At 34.5% G+C, this 19,713-nt stretch overlaps 1 protein-coding gene across 4 annotated transcripts in view; it reads right to left on the bottom strand.

Annotated features, from left to right (window-relative positions):
• TNPO1 (transportin 1) overlaps positions 1-19,713 on the bottom strand; it is a 97,576-nt gene that overhangs the window by 37,157 nt on the left and 40,706 nt on the right. For all 4 annotated transcript variants that reach the window (XM_023257308.2, XM_023257302.2, XM_045061945.1 and 1 more), the window contains exons 3-8: positions 17,921-17,996; positions 13,643-13,792; positions 9,760-9,866; positions 7,644-7,777; positions 3,865-3,946; positions 672-794 (exon numbers count right to left, since the gene is read on the bottom strand). In XM_023257308.2, coding sequence (XP_023113076.1) covers positions 672-794; positions 3,865-3,946; positions 7,644-7,777; positions 9,760-9,866; positions 13,643-13,792; positions 17,921-17,996 — 672 coding nt within the window. The remainder of the gene's footprint in view (positions 1-671; positions 795-3,864; positions 3,947-7,643; positions 7,778-9,759; positions 9,867-13,642; positions 13,793-17,920; positions 17,997-19,713) is intronic.

Below are 19,713 nucleotides of genomic sequence, written 5' to 3'. Positions count from 1 at the left end.
TATATCCAATAATATGAAAACTAGGTGCTAGAGTTTGACACTAGCAGTACTGAGTACTGCCCAAACAAGTTATTTTGTTCTAATAATAATTTTACCTTGGTGCTATGTACTACTTCCTTTAAATATGGCTAATCTATGATCAACATACTCAGAATTTCCTAGTAAAATTATTTTAATTGCACAGGGATTGAAAGAGTCTTAAAAAAAAAAAAAAAAAAACTATAGCGATTATGTCTTCTCAGAAATTTCACTGTTACCATAAATCACAAGTGGATCAGAATAATTTTACCAGTAATGGGTGGAAAACAAACACTGTAATTCCAAACTCCAATGACACAAGAATGTGCTACTTAATGTACCACAGGTTTTAGTGATCACTTAGTCTAACCCATATCTGATAAACACAAATAATTTAAATATTTGCTAGTTATTCTGGTTAAAAGCCATCTATTCCTTTAAATAATATTCCCTCTCTATACACATCTTAAATCTCATGAGAGAAAAGTCACCATAAAGATAACTTATAATTTTAAGGCCATAACTGTTTTCATTATTCATCCCCAACAAATGTGTTAAATAAATTGTTAAATAAATTTGATATTATGCATTTTTATCTCAAGGATTTTCTTGGGGGAAAAATGAGGCGAGTGTCTTTAAGTTGTTTGTATTACCTCAACTATATTATGCATGTGAGGAAGCAGGCGATCCATTCGAACTTCAAGCAACATCACAAGTGCCCGGCACACATTTTTCCGTACCTCTGGTTCTTCATCACCAGCCAATGCAAAGAGGTTCTATTGCATGAGAAATTTTTCTCTTGTTAAGCATTTCAATGTATTAGAAAGGTTTATACATAATAACCAGTCATCTGTAAGTTGGTAACATTTAAAGAAACTCTAAGAAGGTACAAATAAGATGGAATTAATTGGCCTGAAATATTAGATTATAAGACAATTAATTAAATGTAGGATGATAATTGTCAAAACCCATGACTTTGGTAAATGACCTAAAGCCATTCTTTTGGAGACAGTATGATTGGTTGTGGGTTTTGTTTTTGTTTTTATGTTTATCTTTGAGAGAGAGAGAGAGAGAGAGAGAGAGAGAGAGAGAGAGAGACAGACAGAGAATGAACATGAGCAGGGGAGGGGCAGAGAGAGGGGGCAACAGAATTTGAAGCAGGTTCCTCGCTGTCAGCGCTAAGCATGACACGGGCCCACACTCAAACCCATGAACCATGAGGTCATGACCTGAACCAAAGTTGGCCACTCAACTGACTGAGCCACCCAGGTACCACTGATTGGGTATGTTTTAAGGTAATTTTAGTTTGTGAGAATAAAACCATGTCATTAGGACATGGGGCATTCATCTCCCTCACCCAGAAGAAGATAATCTTCAAAATACAATTTAATTTTCCTTCAAAATTACGGTCTGTCAAGAGATTATTTCTACCAATCCCAATTCTTAGGGTAGTAACAGGTACAAATTCTCTAAAAGTATCAATAACTGGGAAATGTATGCTGAGTTTCCAACAACTTAACCCCAAACTACTTATTGTTCTCCAAGCCAACTACTGAAAAAATAGTAAAAGTAGCAATCAAGATTATGTTTTCCCAAACAGGTTTGTCACCAAGGTGAGGGGGCAAAAAGCCTGAATAAACAACAGACTATTTCATTTAGTCTTCTCTAAGATGTTGTTACACAATTTTACAGATAAAGAAGTTTAGAAGTTACATAACTTGCTACCCAGGGGGCATCTGAATTTGGTTTTCATGGAATTTTAAGTCCAGATTCATTTCCTTATACCAACAAGCTGTGTTATGTAGAGGTTGCAAAGTGGAGATATAAGAAGTAGAAACAGTAACCCTCCCCCATCTCATTCCTGAATTTTATCTACACATACACATGAATTATAATAAAAAGATTATTTAAAAATATTTAACGTGGGGGAGCCTGGATGGCTTAGTCGGTTCAAGCATCCCACTGTTGATCTTGGCTCAGGCCATCATCTCATGGTTTTCTGAGTTTGAGCCCCACATCGGGCTCTGTGCTGGTGGTGTGGAACCTGTCTGGAATTCTCTCTGCCCCTCCTCCACTCGTGCTGTGCCACCACCCCCCCACTCAAAATAAATAAACATTAAGAAAACTTCGATGTCCCACAATCTTTAAAAACAAAAAGCCAAAAAACAAAAAAAGAAACAGAACCAAAACCAAAAACCAGAGAAACATCTCCAAACAGATGAACTTGAAATCTTATTACAACGGATAAAACAATGGAGAAGTTCAAGTATCAAATGTGACAGTATGTGAAGTACTGATGTAGAATTTTAAAAACTTCGATCTTCGATTTCCCCAAGTTCTGCCTCTGCATCGGATGCTTTGAAACCTCTATAGTTTCTCTTTTCACCAGATAGATATATATTTTACACAGAGAATACTCCGACAGCGTTGCTTATAGGTTCAATACACATTCTTCGTTAAATTTAATGTTGTCTTAAGTATGAGTATTTAGCTTTGCCAAGATAGGTCTTAGCCACATAATAGTAACCAATACACTTTTCAGTCAATATTGTCAGACTCAGCAGACGTAACACCTGCCCCTGATAAAAACAGTAATTCAAGAAATAAATGATCCATTTCTTCATTTAGCAAATGGTTATCGAGGGCCTACTATGTGTCAGGTGCTTCCTATGGTTGTTGACTGCTCTCGTAGGATGGAGAACTAGTTGAATCTTGTAGGATTATCAAGTAGGAAAGAACTGCTAAAATGGTAATGGAACACTAATGGAAAAGACTTTAAAATGTTGGGAGATGTTCTTGCTCCACTTGCTGAGTATGGTCTTGTGGAAATTTTGTTTTGAACCCAGGCAGGCTGACGCCAGACCTTGAGATAATCCACTACCTTCTACACCAAACCAGACTGAAAACACCTTGAGGCATAACATTTATTTATGTATCTATCCCTAGCACCAAGCACAATGCCTAATTCACAGGACTCGGCAATATCCACTGAAGACTAGTGTTTTAGTTTCAACTTTTAAATGGCTAGAGGATCCTTATGGCTACTAATCATAGTCTACTGGTAAGATATGTTCAGAAAAAAGCTTGTCAATTTAAGTGATGAGGGAAAAGATGACACCATTTTCCCCTCCTTTCTTATAATTTCCCAACAAAAATTCTAGCAGGATGGCCTCTAAAAATTTTAATAGCTGGAAAGGAATGAACTATTAAACTCTGATTTAATGAAAATAAAAGTGAAATGCTTAAGGAACTTTAACAACTTGTTTACAACTGTGGTGATCAAGTGGTAGCAGTTCTGAAAAAATCCTGTTCCTTAGGGTTCATGGCCAGAAAATAATGCTGTTGTTGCCTTTCTGCTTTTATCGAAAAGGTAAAAGGGCCTTTAGAAATGCTTGACGAGATTTAAAAGACAATTTTTTCCATGACACCTCTAATTTTACAATGGAAACCAATGGAAAATGAAGCACCATCCTTTTAGTCTATGCCTTCAGATTCTTTATCAAGTTAAGATGATTCAAACTCACCAATGTTTCATGTTTCAAATACTGCAAAATAGCTGGGAGACTTAATTTACATTTGGAATTTGAATAGTATATTCAAACAAAAAATTTGATAAAATCTGACAAACAAAATACTCAAGATATTAAACACCCAAATTCCATAATCGATGTTTGTATCGTTAAAAAAAAAAAAATCAGTAATAGAGGAAAAGTGCTTTTATTTTTAGTTAACAAAAACCACAAAATCTACACTGTATCCAATTTTAATACTATCAAATAATTTAACATTTTCTAACTTCCCCAAAAGCAAATGGGGGTGGGGGGAAGGGGAGAGAGACAATCTTACCTCGATAAAAGAATCAATGTGCAACATCAGAGCTTGAGTCCTACTGATGATAAACTGATTGACACATGCAACAGCGTGAGACCTAGAAACAAAATTTAACATTTAACACATGCTCACTGCAGAAGATTGACAAGAACTTAAATACTCCTCCGTAAAAAAAATTATGGTGTATGTAGAGCCATAAATATATGTATTTATATATATATGGCACACACATATATGTATACACACCCTGAAAAGAATGAGTCAAACTCTCTGTGTAGCTCACACAGAGTATGAATCTTAAGTGAAAAACACAGGGTGCAGAATATTAGTACTTCTCTGAAAGTGGAGAGACTCAAAAAGGACATGTGCATATTTTTAATAGTGGATACCTCTGAACAGTGGGATGGTGGGCAGGGGCATAATGGATATATATAATGGGTACACATTCCTTTAAAACTAAAGACATAATCAACTCAATGCCATAGCAACTCCTAATGGCACTACCTGTAAAAAATATACCCATAATCCAATCACTTCTTAACCACCTTCACTTCTTCCCTAGTCCAAGCCATGATTTCCTATGAGGATTACTCCAATAAGATCACATTATACCCTTGTTCAGATTTCTCCAATAAAACACAATCTATATTTTCTACAAAAGATCAAATGGTAATATTTTAAGATTTGTGGGTCACATAAGACCTCTGTGGCACGTTCACCCCCACCCCCACACATAACCTTTTTAAGTATAAAATCATTCTTAATTCATATGTTATGGGCTGAATTTGGCCCCATGGGTCACAGTTTGCTGACTATTGGCTTAGACATTCCACTACAGTGTGGTTACTCCCTACGTTTCCTAGTATGATGCAAAGTTTTCTTTTTTGGTCAGTGTAAAAGGCTTGTTCCTAACTCTAGGACCTTTATACTTGTTCCCGGTCTTAAATGTCTTTCCCCTTGACCTTTCAAAGATGTGTTACTTTACTTTGTTCAGAATCTCTACACAAATGTTACCTGTACAGTGAAACTTCTATGTAAAATACCTCTAAGCCCTTACTCTCATTTTTCCACAGTACTTATCATGAAACTATAGTTTTTTTTTCTGTCTGCCTCTTCTTCTGATAACCCAAGAGAAAAAGGCGACAGAAGGAGGTACCAGATACCCAATAAACCTATGACAAGATATTCAACATAAGCAATGACACAGAAATAACCATCAAGCTCATAATGAAACACAATTTTCTATTTGGCAAAAATTAAAATACGTGACAATACTAAATGCAGAATATATGCACCCAGAGAAACTTTTCCTTTGTTAATAGAAAGTATGAATTGATGCAAACGCCCTGGAAAAGAGTTTGGGGTTCTTTCCTTGTTATGTGCCCAGTGTCTTAGAAATTCCTCCCCAAAGACTTTACATCTTCCTAGAAACTCTTGCAAATAGACAAAAGGAGACAAGCAAATGTTTTCAACAGCACTATCCACACTAGCAAGTACCTGGAAGCCACCCAAAGGCTAAGGGGGGGGGGTTCAAGGGGAAGACCATGAATAAATTGTGTAAACCTCGTATGAGGTACTATACAGTTGTCAAAACAAATGAGCTATAATGACAAAATATGGACGAATCCTAGCAAAATATTAAATTTAAAAAGTCACCAAAGATTAAGTTCAGTAAAATACTATTTATAAAGTTAAAAACACATACAGATATATATATACATTTTTTTTACATATCATATATATTTTCAATAATTGTTTTTTAACAATCCAAGGGAAGGGTCAAGTCAGGATTAGATGTAGGTTGCTCTCAAGACCTTAGCTTTCATTCCGGATGGTAGGTTGGAGTGCTTATTATTAAAAATAACTAATATTTAACTAAAGACTAAATGCAAGTGGGCCAAGATGAGAAGGTCATGAGCTAAGAATGATAACCCAACTTTGTGTATTTCTGGTAGGATTTATAAAAAATCAAGTGGCTCCGATTTTTCAATTGCTTAATCCTGTAATGGATAAAACTATAATCCTTTGCCTCATTCTATATTCTCAAAGTTCAGCAGTTATTTTGAGATGGAAAACCACTTTTAATAGTACATAAAAAATATCAGTTAAACAGTATAAATAAGGCGTTAAACAATAATATAGAATAAAATATAAAGATGAAGCTTAACACATTGCTAAAATACATAGCAAATACATTTACCCAAATACATGTTAAAATGAAGAAAAAAATTTAATGGTATGTACAACAGAATCTCAAATGGGTAGTAATGAAGAGTCACTAAACAGAAACATTTCTATATTACTGAAGTCCACCTAGTCAAGTTTTAAACAAATGTCCACCCACAAAAATGTATTAAAATTACAAAACACTGTTATATCTAGTAATGGTATGCCAATTGCCAGGAATATGCTTTTTGGATTTTTCTGTTTTTCTTTCAATTGTTAAGAATTGGGTCACAAAAAAAGTGACTTTCTTAGGAGTAAAGAAAAATATGCAAATAACTATACCTTTTTTCATCACCTTAGTTGAAAGATTAAGAGGAGAAGACTTCCTAGGGAACATGAACTCTAGTTAACTATGTCAGGAAGAGTAAAAAGTCATTATTTGTTTGCATGACACTACCATAAATTAAGCATCTATTAAGTTTCCACTGTGAGAACACTGTATTAAGTATGACTTACAATGAAAAGTAATTAAAATTAGATCGAGATAAAGGAAAAAGAAATAAAGAATTTAAGCAAGAAAAAGATTCCTGATTACCCTCTGGTCACATTGTTGAAATGAGAATCCTTCAGAATACAGCTTGGAATCTTGGAATAAACTCCAATGAACATCTAAACAGTTACAGCCTATGCATAAAGTTCATGCAGCTGGATATCTCTGCCTCTGGGATCCTGCACAATTTCTACTTTAAATAGTAATATGGTGTTTGATCATTCTACCTAAAAGCATGAAGCACTGACAATAGGAAACAATAAAAATCAGAGCAACTGACAATCAGAAAAGCACTGACTTTTCCATACTAATGATAAGCAAAAGACAAAAGGAGTATTAATTGCAGAAAGCAAAAAGAAAAATACAAAAAACACAAAAAAAACGAGTAGAGCAGCCTGGGGAACTTTTGGTGAAGTTACAGGAGTCTCACACACCTCAAAAGTGTGAAAGCATCATGATAATTATAGCTCAACAGGACAAGTGATGATAATCAAGTTACTCAAAGGCTAATATTCCAAAATATTTCAACAACTATATGCTAGGCACTTCTCAAGGAACTAGGGATGTAACAGGAAAACAAAGCAGGCCAAGGTTAACTTGTGGCCAATTGGCCCTACTGATCTGAGTGTACTCAAAAATTCTTCTACCTTCACCCTCAAAGTGTTTTAAATTAGATGTAAAACGCTTAAACTGAAATTACTAAATAATTCAGATGTCGTATTGGAGCAATTTTTACCACAAAGCTGCAAATGAAGGTACCTGTACTTGGCAAGATTCATAAATTAAAACAAAAACAACATGACAACATCCCCAAAACACAGTAACTTTCAGCCTTACACAAAGGATCTTTGAAGCATACCATCTAGAAGGTAGAGAACTATCGTATTGGATGAAAATTTCATCAGATAAAGTTCACATTTCATGTGTTTTGCTATGAAAGGAGTACATTTCAACTACTGAAGTTCACCTTTGTGGAATATCAGCATCTTCTGCCAATCACAAAAATATTAGGTAATGGAAAATGAGAGTGGTCAGGCTTACAGTTTACAAATTAATTTGATACTGGCTACACAGATACCTTATTTTTGGACTACTGTGCTTGAAGAACTGTAAAAACTTGGGGATCATGATGTTGAGAGGACGATCTAAAACATCACTATCTAAAATCTCAGCAGAATCTTCACAGATCTTCTGAAGGGCGCCAAATGCTCCCTGTGAAAGATATTTAAATTATTACAATTAATTAAAAGTGACGCCATTTTATTTTTAATGTTTATTTTTGAGATAGAGACAGAGCACAAGTGGGGGGAGGGGGGCGGGGCACAGAAAGAGGGAGACACAGAATTCCAAGCAGGCTCTAGGCTCTGAGCTATCAGCACAGAGCCTGACAGAGGGCTTGAACCCAAAGACCATAAGATGATGACCTAAGCCGAAGTCGAACGCTTAACCAACTGAGCCACCCAGGTGCCCCATAAATGAAGCCATTTTAAAAGCAAACTGAAGAATATTGACTAATTTGTATGAATGTTTTCAGCTCTCATAAAACCCATACATTTAGTCATCAATTTTAATACAGAAATCATTTTACCATTGAAGTATCTAAAATCTTAGCTTAAACATAATAGTACATTTTTATCCTAGCATTTAATGACTTAAAATTAAAGGATATTTTGGTTGGGAGGGACTATAATAAATATCTAACTGAAAAAGCTCACTTCTCCTGAAATATTCTTTTCAATTTTAGGTCAAAAAGAAGTCTTAATATCTTTTAAAAATTACTTATAGGTAAAACCATTCATTGGGTAATGGTGACAAAACATGGTAAACGGGCAAAAAATTCAAATTAGCAACTATTTCCCTACATCCATTTTACACCAAAGGGGTTAACCTAGAGCTCCTGCCAGTACACAACATGCAACCTACTAACCACCTTGAACATCTCATTTATTGCTTGCAATTCCATCAGGAGCAGAAACCTGGTACTTACTTTCCTCGTACAATTAACAGAAGAATACTTTCTCTTTAAAATGTGACTTATGGGAGTGCCTAGGTGGCTCAGTCGGTTAAGTGTCCAACTCCTGGTTTCTGCTCAGGTTGTGATCTCAAGTTTGTGGGTTCAAGCCCCGCACTATCAGCGCAGAGCCAGCTTGGGATCTCCTCTCTGCCCCTTCCCCCGCTCACGTCCTCTCCCCCTCTCTCAAAATAAATATTTAAAATATGACTTCTATAGAAGCTCCATAATTTCATGATTACTGTGGTTTTAATTTTTTTATTCTTGGTAACTGCTTTCTAAAATTTTGATCTCCTTTCGTGTTGTTACCACTATACCAAAGCATGATTTAAATTTTAATCAACTCTTACTTAATGGCTGAATACAAATACTATTTCAGTTCTTCTGTAATCTTACCAGTGTATTTCCAAGGCACTATTGGAAAATGTACATATGGGAAGGTACGTCTTTTTTGTTTTTGTTTTTAGGGAGGGAAAAGTGTGACTTTAAAGACCCCTCTGCTTACTCCCTCTCTCTCCAGTCCCTCCTTTTCCTCTTTCAGATCAGGCGACAAACTGTCAAGTCAAAAGGCCACCTGATTTTGTTAGGTTATTTCAGTGCTTGTCCTGTCTACGAGCAAGGCTTGCTTTCTTGAGAGGGAGAGGAGTCCCTGCCTTTGAAGAAGCAAAAACACCTAAAATGGTTCCCATTCAAAACAGACTTCTACACAAATGTGAAGCCGGCTAATAAAAGAGATACATAAAATGAGGAATCCACACAGACTCCCTTTCCCATATGGAAAGGTTGTTGTTAATTTGATCAGTGAGTGGCAAACGAGATTATAATTACTACATGATAAAAACTAGATTACATATACTGTGGACATGTCATAAGAGGCACAGAAACAATCTAGAGAAAGCAAAAAAGTAATCATGGTTGGTAAATTTAAATCTTTGAAAACTACTACACAGATTAAACAATTGCACTTTCTTGTAGGAATTATAGTAAAGAACCTTTATAACTTAACAGTCGTTATAGAAAACAGTAAGATAAATGGTCACTAATGTAAAGCAAAAGGGTAACTTGAAACTTCTAAGTTTTGAAGTTCTGTGTTTCATAGAATTATTTTTCTCAAAGGTTACAAATACACAACTAGATGAGAAAAACAGAGAAGAAAAAGTATGTAAGAAGCAAATTTCTTTACCTCACAAGTGTTGTAATCTTCAGAATCCAACAGGCTACAGAGTTTTGGTAAGAGGTCAGGCCAATTCTGCAATTCTCCCTTGGAGGCTATGGTTGTAATCAAAATACCTTGAAAGAAAACATACACATTTAGGAAATCTGACTGCATTATGTCAGATACCGCCATGTGAATGCACACATGCACACACTTTCACTTAAACGCCTCAAATCAGCCCAGGACCTCCATACCATGTAAATAGTAACGTTCACCCAGGACCCCCCTTTCCACAACAGCACACCTGTAGAAAAACCACAGCATAAATCAGATGTTTCTAATCTTATTTTCCAACACTTTGCCCTCTTTTGTATTTTAACAATTATCTGAACAAAAAGACTACTCTTTTTGTACTACAAAAAGGGCAACAACTACTGCTGTCCTTTTCTAACAATACCAGTAGTTCCCCTCATTAAAATTAAAGTTAACCCACAAAGATTGGTGAACTGGGCTACATTAAAATTATAATACCATTAAGAGATGAGAAAGCAAGGCTTGATTTTTTTTTTTTTTTGCCAGTACATATACAGAAATACAATTGATTATTGATTTTTGGAATCTGTAATCTAGTTAAATTCACATAATGGTTTTAGATTTTTTTCCTAGATTCCTTAGGACTTTCTATGTAGTTAATAGTGTTTTTTGAATAAAAACAATTTTGCTTCTTCCTTTAAAAAAAAAAATTATAGTTAACCCTTGAACAATGCGGGGGGTTAGGGGCACTGGCTCCCCTCAGTCGAAAATCCACATATAACTGCTGACTCCCCAAAACTTAACTAATAGCCTACTGCTAACCGGAATCCTCAGTGATAACATAAACAGTTGACTAATATATACTTTGTGTATTACATGTATTGTACTGTTTTTACAAGTAAGCTACAGAAAAAAAAATGCTATGAAAATCATAATGAAAACACATTTAGAATACTCTATTGTATTTATTGAAAAAAGAAATTTAGCCTAAAAGCAGACGCATGCAGTTTAAATCTGTGTTCTTCAAGGGTCAAAAGTGTTCCTCTTTTACAGAAGAGTAGAAAGAAATATACCAAAATGTGCTTAATCACTGGGTGATGAGTAGGAGTCTGTTAGTTTCAAACAAAAATACATTAAGAAAGTTGCAATCTGCTCTCTGACTTAAGCTAGGATCTCAGCCACAGACCATGGTAGGGAGAGTGAAAGCAGATGAGCCATCAAGTGAAAACAATCCTGTGCCCAATAATCCCTCTGGTGTGGAAGACCCACACACTTCTCCAACAGTTCCCACTTACGGAACTGAATCACTGTCAAAGTGATCTTGCATCTTGAAGGCTGAGGGGCACATGCTGACTGATCATGTCACCCTGACTAGACTGTTTCAACTGTGTTGTATAGATCAGTTGTGATAGTTAATGAACTTGCAAATATACAAATACGTAACAAAAAAGTTTTGTTATACACGGTAATAATGCAATAAATTTTGTGTTAGTGTTTTCCTCTGCCCTAGCAAATTTAACATAAGATAATACAGGATGTTTGATGATTTAGATCTTTTAGTACCATAAGATCTGTATAAACACTGACAGTAGGTGAATTACAAGTACTCCAAACTTCAAACTACTAATTTGTAAAAGTGAAGAAAAAAAAAAGTGTTCTCTTGTTACTTTGAGAAGTGAGATATGCAAACAAAATGCCTGGCACATAATAAATACAGTAAGTACTCAATGACCATTACCGTAGCAAATTCTACAGTTTGGGCGTATAAACAGTTTTTCAATTTTCCACTGTTAGTTTTGAGAATGTTGCTCTCAATGGCAAAGAGCTAAAAAATGTAAAGTTGTTGGTCAATATGTACTCTGCACTAAAAACATTCTAAATTACATGGTAAGGTCATCAATGTATTGATAGCATTTTCAGACATAACCTTTAAAATATTCTAATAAAATCAAGAAGCAGCAAGGCCAATAGTAGAGCTGTTCCTTCTCGCCATTTACTCTTTCCTGAAGTTAAAATATGTAAGAAGTGAGGGAGAGAGAAAGCTCTGGATCTGCCTCAATAAAGCCAACCATGTCTTAAAACAAGCAGTAATAAAAATTAAATGCCAGCCTATAATTTGGCACTAACAGATTGCTGACATTCGTTACTTCTGCTAGAAAAGCATTAAATGGTCAAAGACCAACAAATTCAAATTTAACTGGCCCATATAATTTCAACCACTCCCAAAAAATCTTCTAATGCCTAGCATCCCAGTAAAAAGAGAAAAATTGTAATTCTCAGTGTATATAGCAAAGGTGGGAGTGAAAATTTGTATACTTAGCAATACCTATTAAAATTTTAAATGCTTAAACACCACACTTTGACCCAGTAATGCTACTTCTATGAATTCATTCCACAGAAACGTTCCCACATTGTTGAAACACAAATGACAGTCACTAAAATAATAAAATTATAAACCAACCATATGTTCTTAAACAAGAGAAATAATTTTATATTTGCTTAAAGAATTATCACAGTCAGTGCAATGTAGTCTTTTCAAATAAACTTCCTTGGCAAGATTCCTAATATGTACTGTGAAGATTTAAAAAATTTTAAAGTCTGGCATACACTCACCATTCTTTTTACCAGTGTCAAGAGCTGGCAGAGCACTGGAAAGGCATAGGAGGGTCCATCAGAATAAACTAGGGATTCCCTTTTCTCAAAACAGAAATGACCTCTACCCATCCCATGTAAAATCAGTGTGCATAATTAAGACGTTAATATTTTGAGAGAAGCCACAGAGCCTTTGGTTATTTTAAGTAAAAGATGAACTGGGCACTTTTCAAACCCATGAGACAAAAAATACAAAAGTAGAGAACTTTTAATGAAAATGACTGAATCATTATGGAAGTTCTCAGTAACCAATTTCCATTCAACCAACCTGCTAGATTAACAGAAGCTTTCTATTTCTAGGTCCTTGTAAAATTGAGCTGCTTAAGCCCCATAGCATACTGAACACTGCCCATTACTAGGCCCCTCTAGACTCCACCTGCCTAGTTCTGCTTCCACGAACTGATGTTACCAATAGTCAGTTGTGTTCACTCCCAAACCTATTTACACCAGCTATAATTAAAAAATTAAACATCTTAATTCAATAAACGGATAGTCGTTCTTTCACTCAAGCTGAACACTCTGAAAAGACTAAAAAAACTGCTGTAATTAGACAAAGCAAATATTAAAAACAAGAGTAGAGCATAATAAGATTTAAGGTCCCATTCTTACGTTGTTTTAATAAAATTTCCTTTCCGTTTAAAGAAAGCTTCCATGCATTACACAAGGAAGCCAGGTAACAAGGAACGCAAGCAAAAGGCAGTGATCCTACATTAACACCATTTGTTAATGCCCCATTTTAACCAGCTTTGATTAAACCAACCACCAGTGAGTAAGGTCTCACTAAATAAGGGATTTTACTATAATAAATAATATTACTTCCAAAGCATTTAGAAGTGGCAATGAAAAATTCCCCCCTCCCTCACAATTCAACATGAAATGGGTAACAAAAATTCCTACAGAAATAGTCTATCATCTCGGGGCACCCGGGTGGCTCAGTCAGTTGAGTGTCCGACTTCAGCTCAGGTCATGATCTCTCGGTTCATGGGTTCGAGTCCCATGTCAGGCTCTGTGCTGACAGCTCAGAGCCTGGAGCCTGCTGCAGATTCAGTGTCTCCCTCTCTCCCTGCCCCTCCCCTGCTCACGAGCTCTCTCACTCTCTCAAAAATAAACATTTAAAAAGAAAATTAAAAAAAACAAAAAATAAAGCTGAAAAAAAACAGCCTATCATCTCAAAAAACAACCCAGTTACAAACAGAATAAGCAAAACTGTAACAGTATAACTTACCTACAGTGGCTCTAATCAGAGGAGAGGAGTCACCAATATTGTTTAAACATTCACTCTTAATAAAGTCTGTTACACCATTTGGAAAGTTCTGAAAATGTGCTTTCACGTTATTCTTCAAAATGAGACCACTCAATGATCTTGTGGGTTCGTCTGTAATAAAATATTATTGAGTTTCAAAGTAGTTTTCATTTCAAAATGTATCAAGGACGCTAACTTTTAAAATACTCCTCAAAAATTGATTCCAACGTTCCAATAATTTTGCTATAACCAGGAAAAAATTATCATAAATAATTATCAGAAGACTAGCTCCATGATGTGTAGTTCAGGGTTTCTCAACCTTGGCATGGACATTGTGGCTCAGATAATTCTTTATCGGGTGCTGTCCTGTGCATCCTATGACGTTGAGCAGTACCCCTGACCATAGATGCCAGTATTACCTTTCCAAGTTGTAACAAAAATGTTTCCAGATAATGTCTGCAATGTTGCAGGGGTGGGGTAGGTGGCAAGGGAGGACCAAATTGCACTTGGTTGAGAACCACTGACTTAAAAAGTTAATTTAGTTTACATAGGGCCACTGCACACAAGTTTTATTGGGACCTGATATAAACATCAAATTACAGATCTCAAAGTATTAGTGACTAAAAATATCTATTAAAAAAATTAAGTCGACAAAAAATACGGGATCACCTTCACATACAAATAAGTGACGTTCATTTATATCATGTTTTTCACTTGACTCTGAGCTAAAAAAAAAAAAAAAAAAAGGGTAAAACAATTTTAAAATTTCCAGAAGTTAAATACAATTTACATTAAAACGTTTAGTCCAAAGCTGGGTGTTAACAAATTTTTAAGAAGAAATTTAACACTAGTAGAATGTAATTGATGCTTTACCAACTGACATCACCACCAATATTAGCAATAGTTAGGATCTTCTGAATGCTTATTTGGTACTAAACACTGCTAAGTGCATTGCAAATAGTGTGCTTTTAATCCTCAGAACCCCATGAGACAGGAATTATTATCCCACTGCACAAATGAAGAAACTGAGGGCTCTGCCAAAGTCACACAAGGCTATTAAGTGAGGAAGTCAAAATATGAACCTCAGGAGTCTGGCTCAAGTCTACACTTGATGCATTCTACAGTATCACCCTCCTCAAAGCACTGGAAGACATGAAGTTGTGGTGAGTAGAATATGCTATTACAGCACTACTGTTTTACACACGTTATTTAAAAAAATAAAATAGCCATGGGTCGCCTGGGTGGCTTAGGGTTAAGTGTTCGACTTTGATTTGGGCTCAAGTCATGATCTCAGGGTTCCTGAGTTCAAGCCCCATGTCAGGTGTGTGCTGGCAGCACGAAGCCTACTTGGGATTCCTTCTCTCTCAAAGTAAATAAACATTAAAAAAATAAATAAGTAAAATACCACGAGCTTGTTCTATTTTGTAGCATGCTGCCATCATCTGATTGGCACTGAAATATTAAAGGGTGAAGCATATGGAGAGGCAAAAGGATAGCAAAATTTCTTTGCTCATAAACCCCACTCAGGCCATCACAGTAATACAGGCTAAAAGCTTTTGTCACCATCTAGTAACTTCTTTCTGGTTTCAATTACAACCCATTCCAATGAGTAAGTTAAAATGAAACAAAAACACTTCTAAATTCACTTGCAAGTTTAAAGCTGCCATATAATAAATGAATAGCTAGATATTTAACTTCGACAAGCAATAATCCTTTTTGTCTTGTTAGCCCTTAATAATTCAGATAGTTTTAATTCAAATAACATATTTGTTTATAATATACACTATCATTCTTACAATAAATGATACAAGACGAGTTTTAATAGGCCACAACACAAGGTAGAAGTGATTTAAAATTAAAAATATAAAGCATTCTATATTAAAATATTTATCTTCATTAACATAAAAAATATCCTCTCTCCTAAATGCATTAAGAGCCACTGATCATCCATTTCTTTTTTTTTTTTTAAAGTTAAGGCTTTACTTTACTGGGCCTCAATTTGTTGATTTGTACAGCGAGGGAATTAGATGAGCTTATCTCTGAGGTCTCTTCCAGATCTAAAATTTTCCTCCATGATTCAGAGTAAACAAATTCACAAGAGAAATGGTCAAAAGATTACTAAATAAGCATTTCCACTTCAAGATGTTATTTACCTTCCTTCACTAATAGGATGATCCCAATGCCAGGTCTTTCTTTAAATAGAAAATGGAATATAGCAAGCTCATGTCCCAAATAAATAAGGCACAAGAAATATTAACTGTTAAACAAATGTTAAGCTTCTATCGTGTCCTGTGAAAAATGGTGACTAATAAATTGGAGGCAGTTATATCCAACCGCTCGTGATTTGAATTGTTTGCTTTTAAAAATACTTATTTATTCTTAACATCTCAAAAAAGCTTTCAGAAAGAATATTTTAAACATCTTTAATATGTGGAACTTAGGATGTGCAGATGGACAGGACAGAGAATAGATGAACTGGTGAAAATAAATTTAAAATTTTCAAGTAAAACAATTAGTTTAGAAAAATTCATTTCCTAAATATAAAGTTCTTTAAAAAATGAGTAACACTGACTTGATTACAAATTAGTATGTGGGAAAAATAAATTTCTATATTAAGAAACAAAGCATCAAGTACATTTATCAAACTAGGAATATTCGTTGCTTAATTTCAAGATATGCTGAAGGAATTTTCAGTTTCTTAAAACCCAGATTTAGAAAGTTTTAAAGTTGCCATTACATCCCTCAACCACAAATTAAAATCCCTAAAATTAACATTCAAAATTAATCTAAAAAAATTACTATACTGTATAAAAATATTAAATCTGATAAAAGTATTAAAATCTGTAAGATTAGGGAGATTTTACTACCCATGAAGGCAATTAACCCACTAGAGCCTTGGATGTCTAACCCTTACAGACAAGACGGTCTGGCAGTCTAACACAGGGCATTATATAGCTGGAAAAAGTAAGACAGGTAAAATCAGTGTCAGAATCAGTGTCAGAGTGTAAGACTTCCCAACTCCAAGTGCCCTGTTTTGTTTTTTTTTTTTTTTTCTGTTTGTTTGTTTTTTAAATAATTGCACTATGGCTTCTGAAACACTAATCACTGAACAGGGTATAGTGCTTTCAAGTAGAGGCCAATCAGTTGCTTAATAATAAGTATTTTCACGCCTTTTGTGTGTCTGACAATGTTCCAGGAAGAGAATCTTCAATATTCAGGTAACTCGATAAAAAACAGCTCACTACAATGTAAGTTCCATGAGGGCAGAAATTCTTATTTTTTTGTTCACTTTCATTGCCCCTGAGCCTGGAAATGAAATGGTGTTCAATAAATATTTGAGAAATGAATGAATAAAGTCTAGTGGGTAACACTGACATATATACGATAAAATGACCATATCATTTAAAAAATAAAACTAGTTTTCATGCTTTGAATTGCCACAAAAGTAATTTAAGTTTAAAATTATTGTAGACTGGGGTGCCTGGGTGGCACAGTCAATTAAATGTCCAACTTTGGATTACGTCATGATCTTGTGGTGTGTTTGAAACCCGCGTCAGGCTCTGTGCTGACAGCTCAGAGCCTGGAAACTACTTCAGATTCTGTGTCTCCCTCTCTACCACTCCCCAGCTCACACTCTCTCTCTCAAAAATTAACAAACATTAAAAATTTTTAAATAAAATCGTTGTAAAAGAATAGTTAATAAAGTTTCATTATACTGTTTAATATATACAGTTAGAAGTTTTAAAAAAGTCGCAAAAGTTTATAAACAGAATGATCCCAATTTTAATTAAATTTTAAAATAGTAAATAGCCATATAAGACTGTAGAATTAATTAATCAAGAATAATAATAAATTCTCTCTGGGTGACAGGACAAGTGATTTTTTCATTTTGGTTATATGAACTTTGAATTGTTTTCTATGAATCCACATATATTCAGTTAATGAGTAAATCCTGCATTCAATCTGTTATGACATTCACGTACTAGGATTCAAGCAAAATACCAAAGTAGACTCCGTAATACTCTTTTCATTAACAGAATATGAAGGAGTTTATGATAAAAACACCCGATTAACAATCGAATGTTTATTAAGGATCTAAATTAAACTTTAGAGTGGACTCTTAAATCTCTCTGTCCATTCCACATCTGTAAACCAGTGGTTACTATAAAACGCAAACCTTTGAAATTAGTAACTCTCAGTAAATTTTCATATATCTTGAAGACATTTCCAAGTAGTTTTATCAATACAAACCTCACTTACCTTCAGATTTTAATTTTGTAAGAACAAAAATCAGGTAGTTGTTAAAATCTGGATATTGATTGAGTTGTTCCAGTTTCTAGAACAAACAGTAGTTAAGGAAACTTCTCAATGTATCTAAGGAAAAAATTAAGCATTTTCAATCTAAAATCAGGAATCCCATTTGTGATATTTTAAAACTTGCATTTTCTTAGAAAGAATAAAATTTTCTTACTAAAACCATCAATACACTATTCCAAGAATGCACTAATGGTTATGTTAAATCTCTTTGGTGCTTTATGGCTGAAACATTAAACTTAATACTTTATATCAATTATATTCAATACAACATAAGCCAAGTTCTGAACAGGGTATATGCTCAACGTAGCAAAAAAAAAAATTTCAAAAGAGAATGTTTTATTTGAACTTTAAAAACCTTAACCAGAAAGGTATTTATGTATAGAAATAATGACAAAAATGAAAAGCATCGCAAAGAAATGAAAACAGGTCTTTAAAGATCATTTACAGAACTTTATAAAATGGCTTTTCAACTTAGAAATCAAAAATGCTTTTACTAGACTCATTTACTAGACTCATTCTACTGAATATTAAATGCCACTTAAACACAAGTCTGTTATCAAATCTTATTATGTAAGGTCAGTATGAAATTACTGAAATGCAACAGTTCCACAATTGTGCCCCCTCCCCAAGATCTAACATTTCCAGTGACATAAATGTGCAGGTATTTCATTCTGTTGGCAGTCAACAGTGGCATGATACTCTATTACATCTTTCTTCATGCTCTCTTAACCTGTAATTTTTTTTAACACTAATTGTTTTCTTAGACAGTAATATTCAAATGTTTTTATTCAGCAGACCTAAATTTATTTTTAAATTAAATCCCTGATACAAACTCTAGGTACACTGTATTAGCTATTTATTACATACTAGAACACCCTCAATAGGTAGTGGTCAGATTAACTAGCAAAAGCATTCTCTACAAAATTTCCAAAGTCTACTTTCTTAGACCAAGAAAAAAACCAATGGTTTTTCTTTAGTCAATGGCAAAGACTAGCATACTGATGTGGTAATTTTTCATAAATATTTCCTGCTAAAATTTACTTGAGCTTTCTATCCAAATTTTATTAATGGTCTTGCAAGAGGTAATTAGGCCTATACAAAAACAACAATGAAATAAATGCTTTCCTAAGGTCACAAAGGAACAAGATCATCCATCATTAGGCACTTAGAAAATATAAAGCAATACGTATTTTTAAATACTATTCGCTTACTGAAATTTAACTTGTTTCTTTTGCAGAAGGCATACTATGCTCCAGGCACCCAGAATAAACTATAAATTTGATGGTTAGCCCAAGCACAGTTCCAGGCATATAAAAGGTATTTAATAAATAAGTACCAAGACAGGAATCTATAGTGCTACAGAAAAAAATTACAAGGTGGTTATAGCCTTGGCTCCCTTAAGAAATAACTGTCATACAATATCCGTAATTATTTCAATAAATATCAACTTCTATCATTCCTACAACTATAACAACACAAATTAAGACTGGGCCACCACAGGGTTTCAGATACAAGCACCCACACACCCCAAAACTCTACCCTTCCCTTGGTACTGGCATTATCCCCTTTGGTTTTAAATGAGCAGTATTATATTAACCAAGAAGCTACGTGCTTCCTCCTCTATTAAAGGTTTTAAGTTACAGCAATGCAGTACTTCGACACTTATTTAACAGAATTTCTCATGGAATTGTATATAATTTCATGTTTACAAGTGTTATTATGTTTAAGCCCTAAAG

This window comes from Felis catus, chromosome A1 (genome assembly GCF_018350175.1).
Source record: "Felis catus isolate Fca126 chromosome A1, F.catus_Fca126_mat1.0, whole genome shotgun sequence".
Taxonomy (NCBI): Eukaryota; Metazoa; Chordata; class Mammalia; order Carnivora; family Felidae; genus Felis; species Felis catus.
Note: the sequence above shows the minus strand (reverse complement) of the source record. Positions and strands in the feature narration are given on the sequence as shown.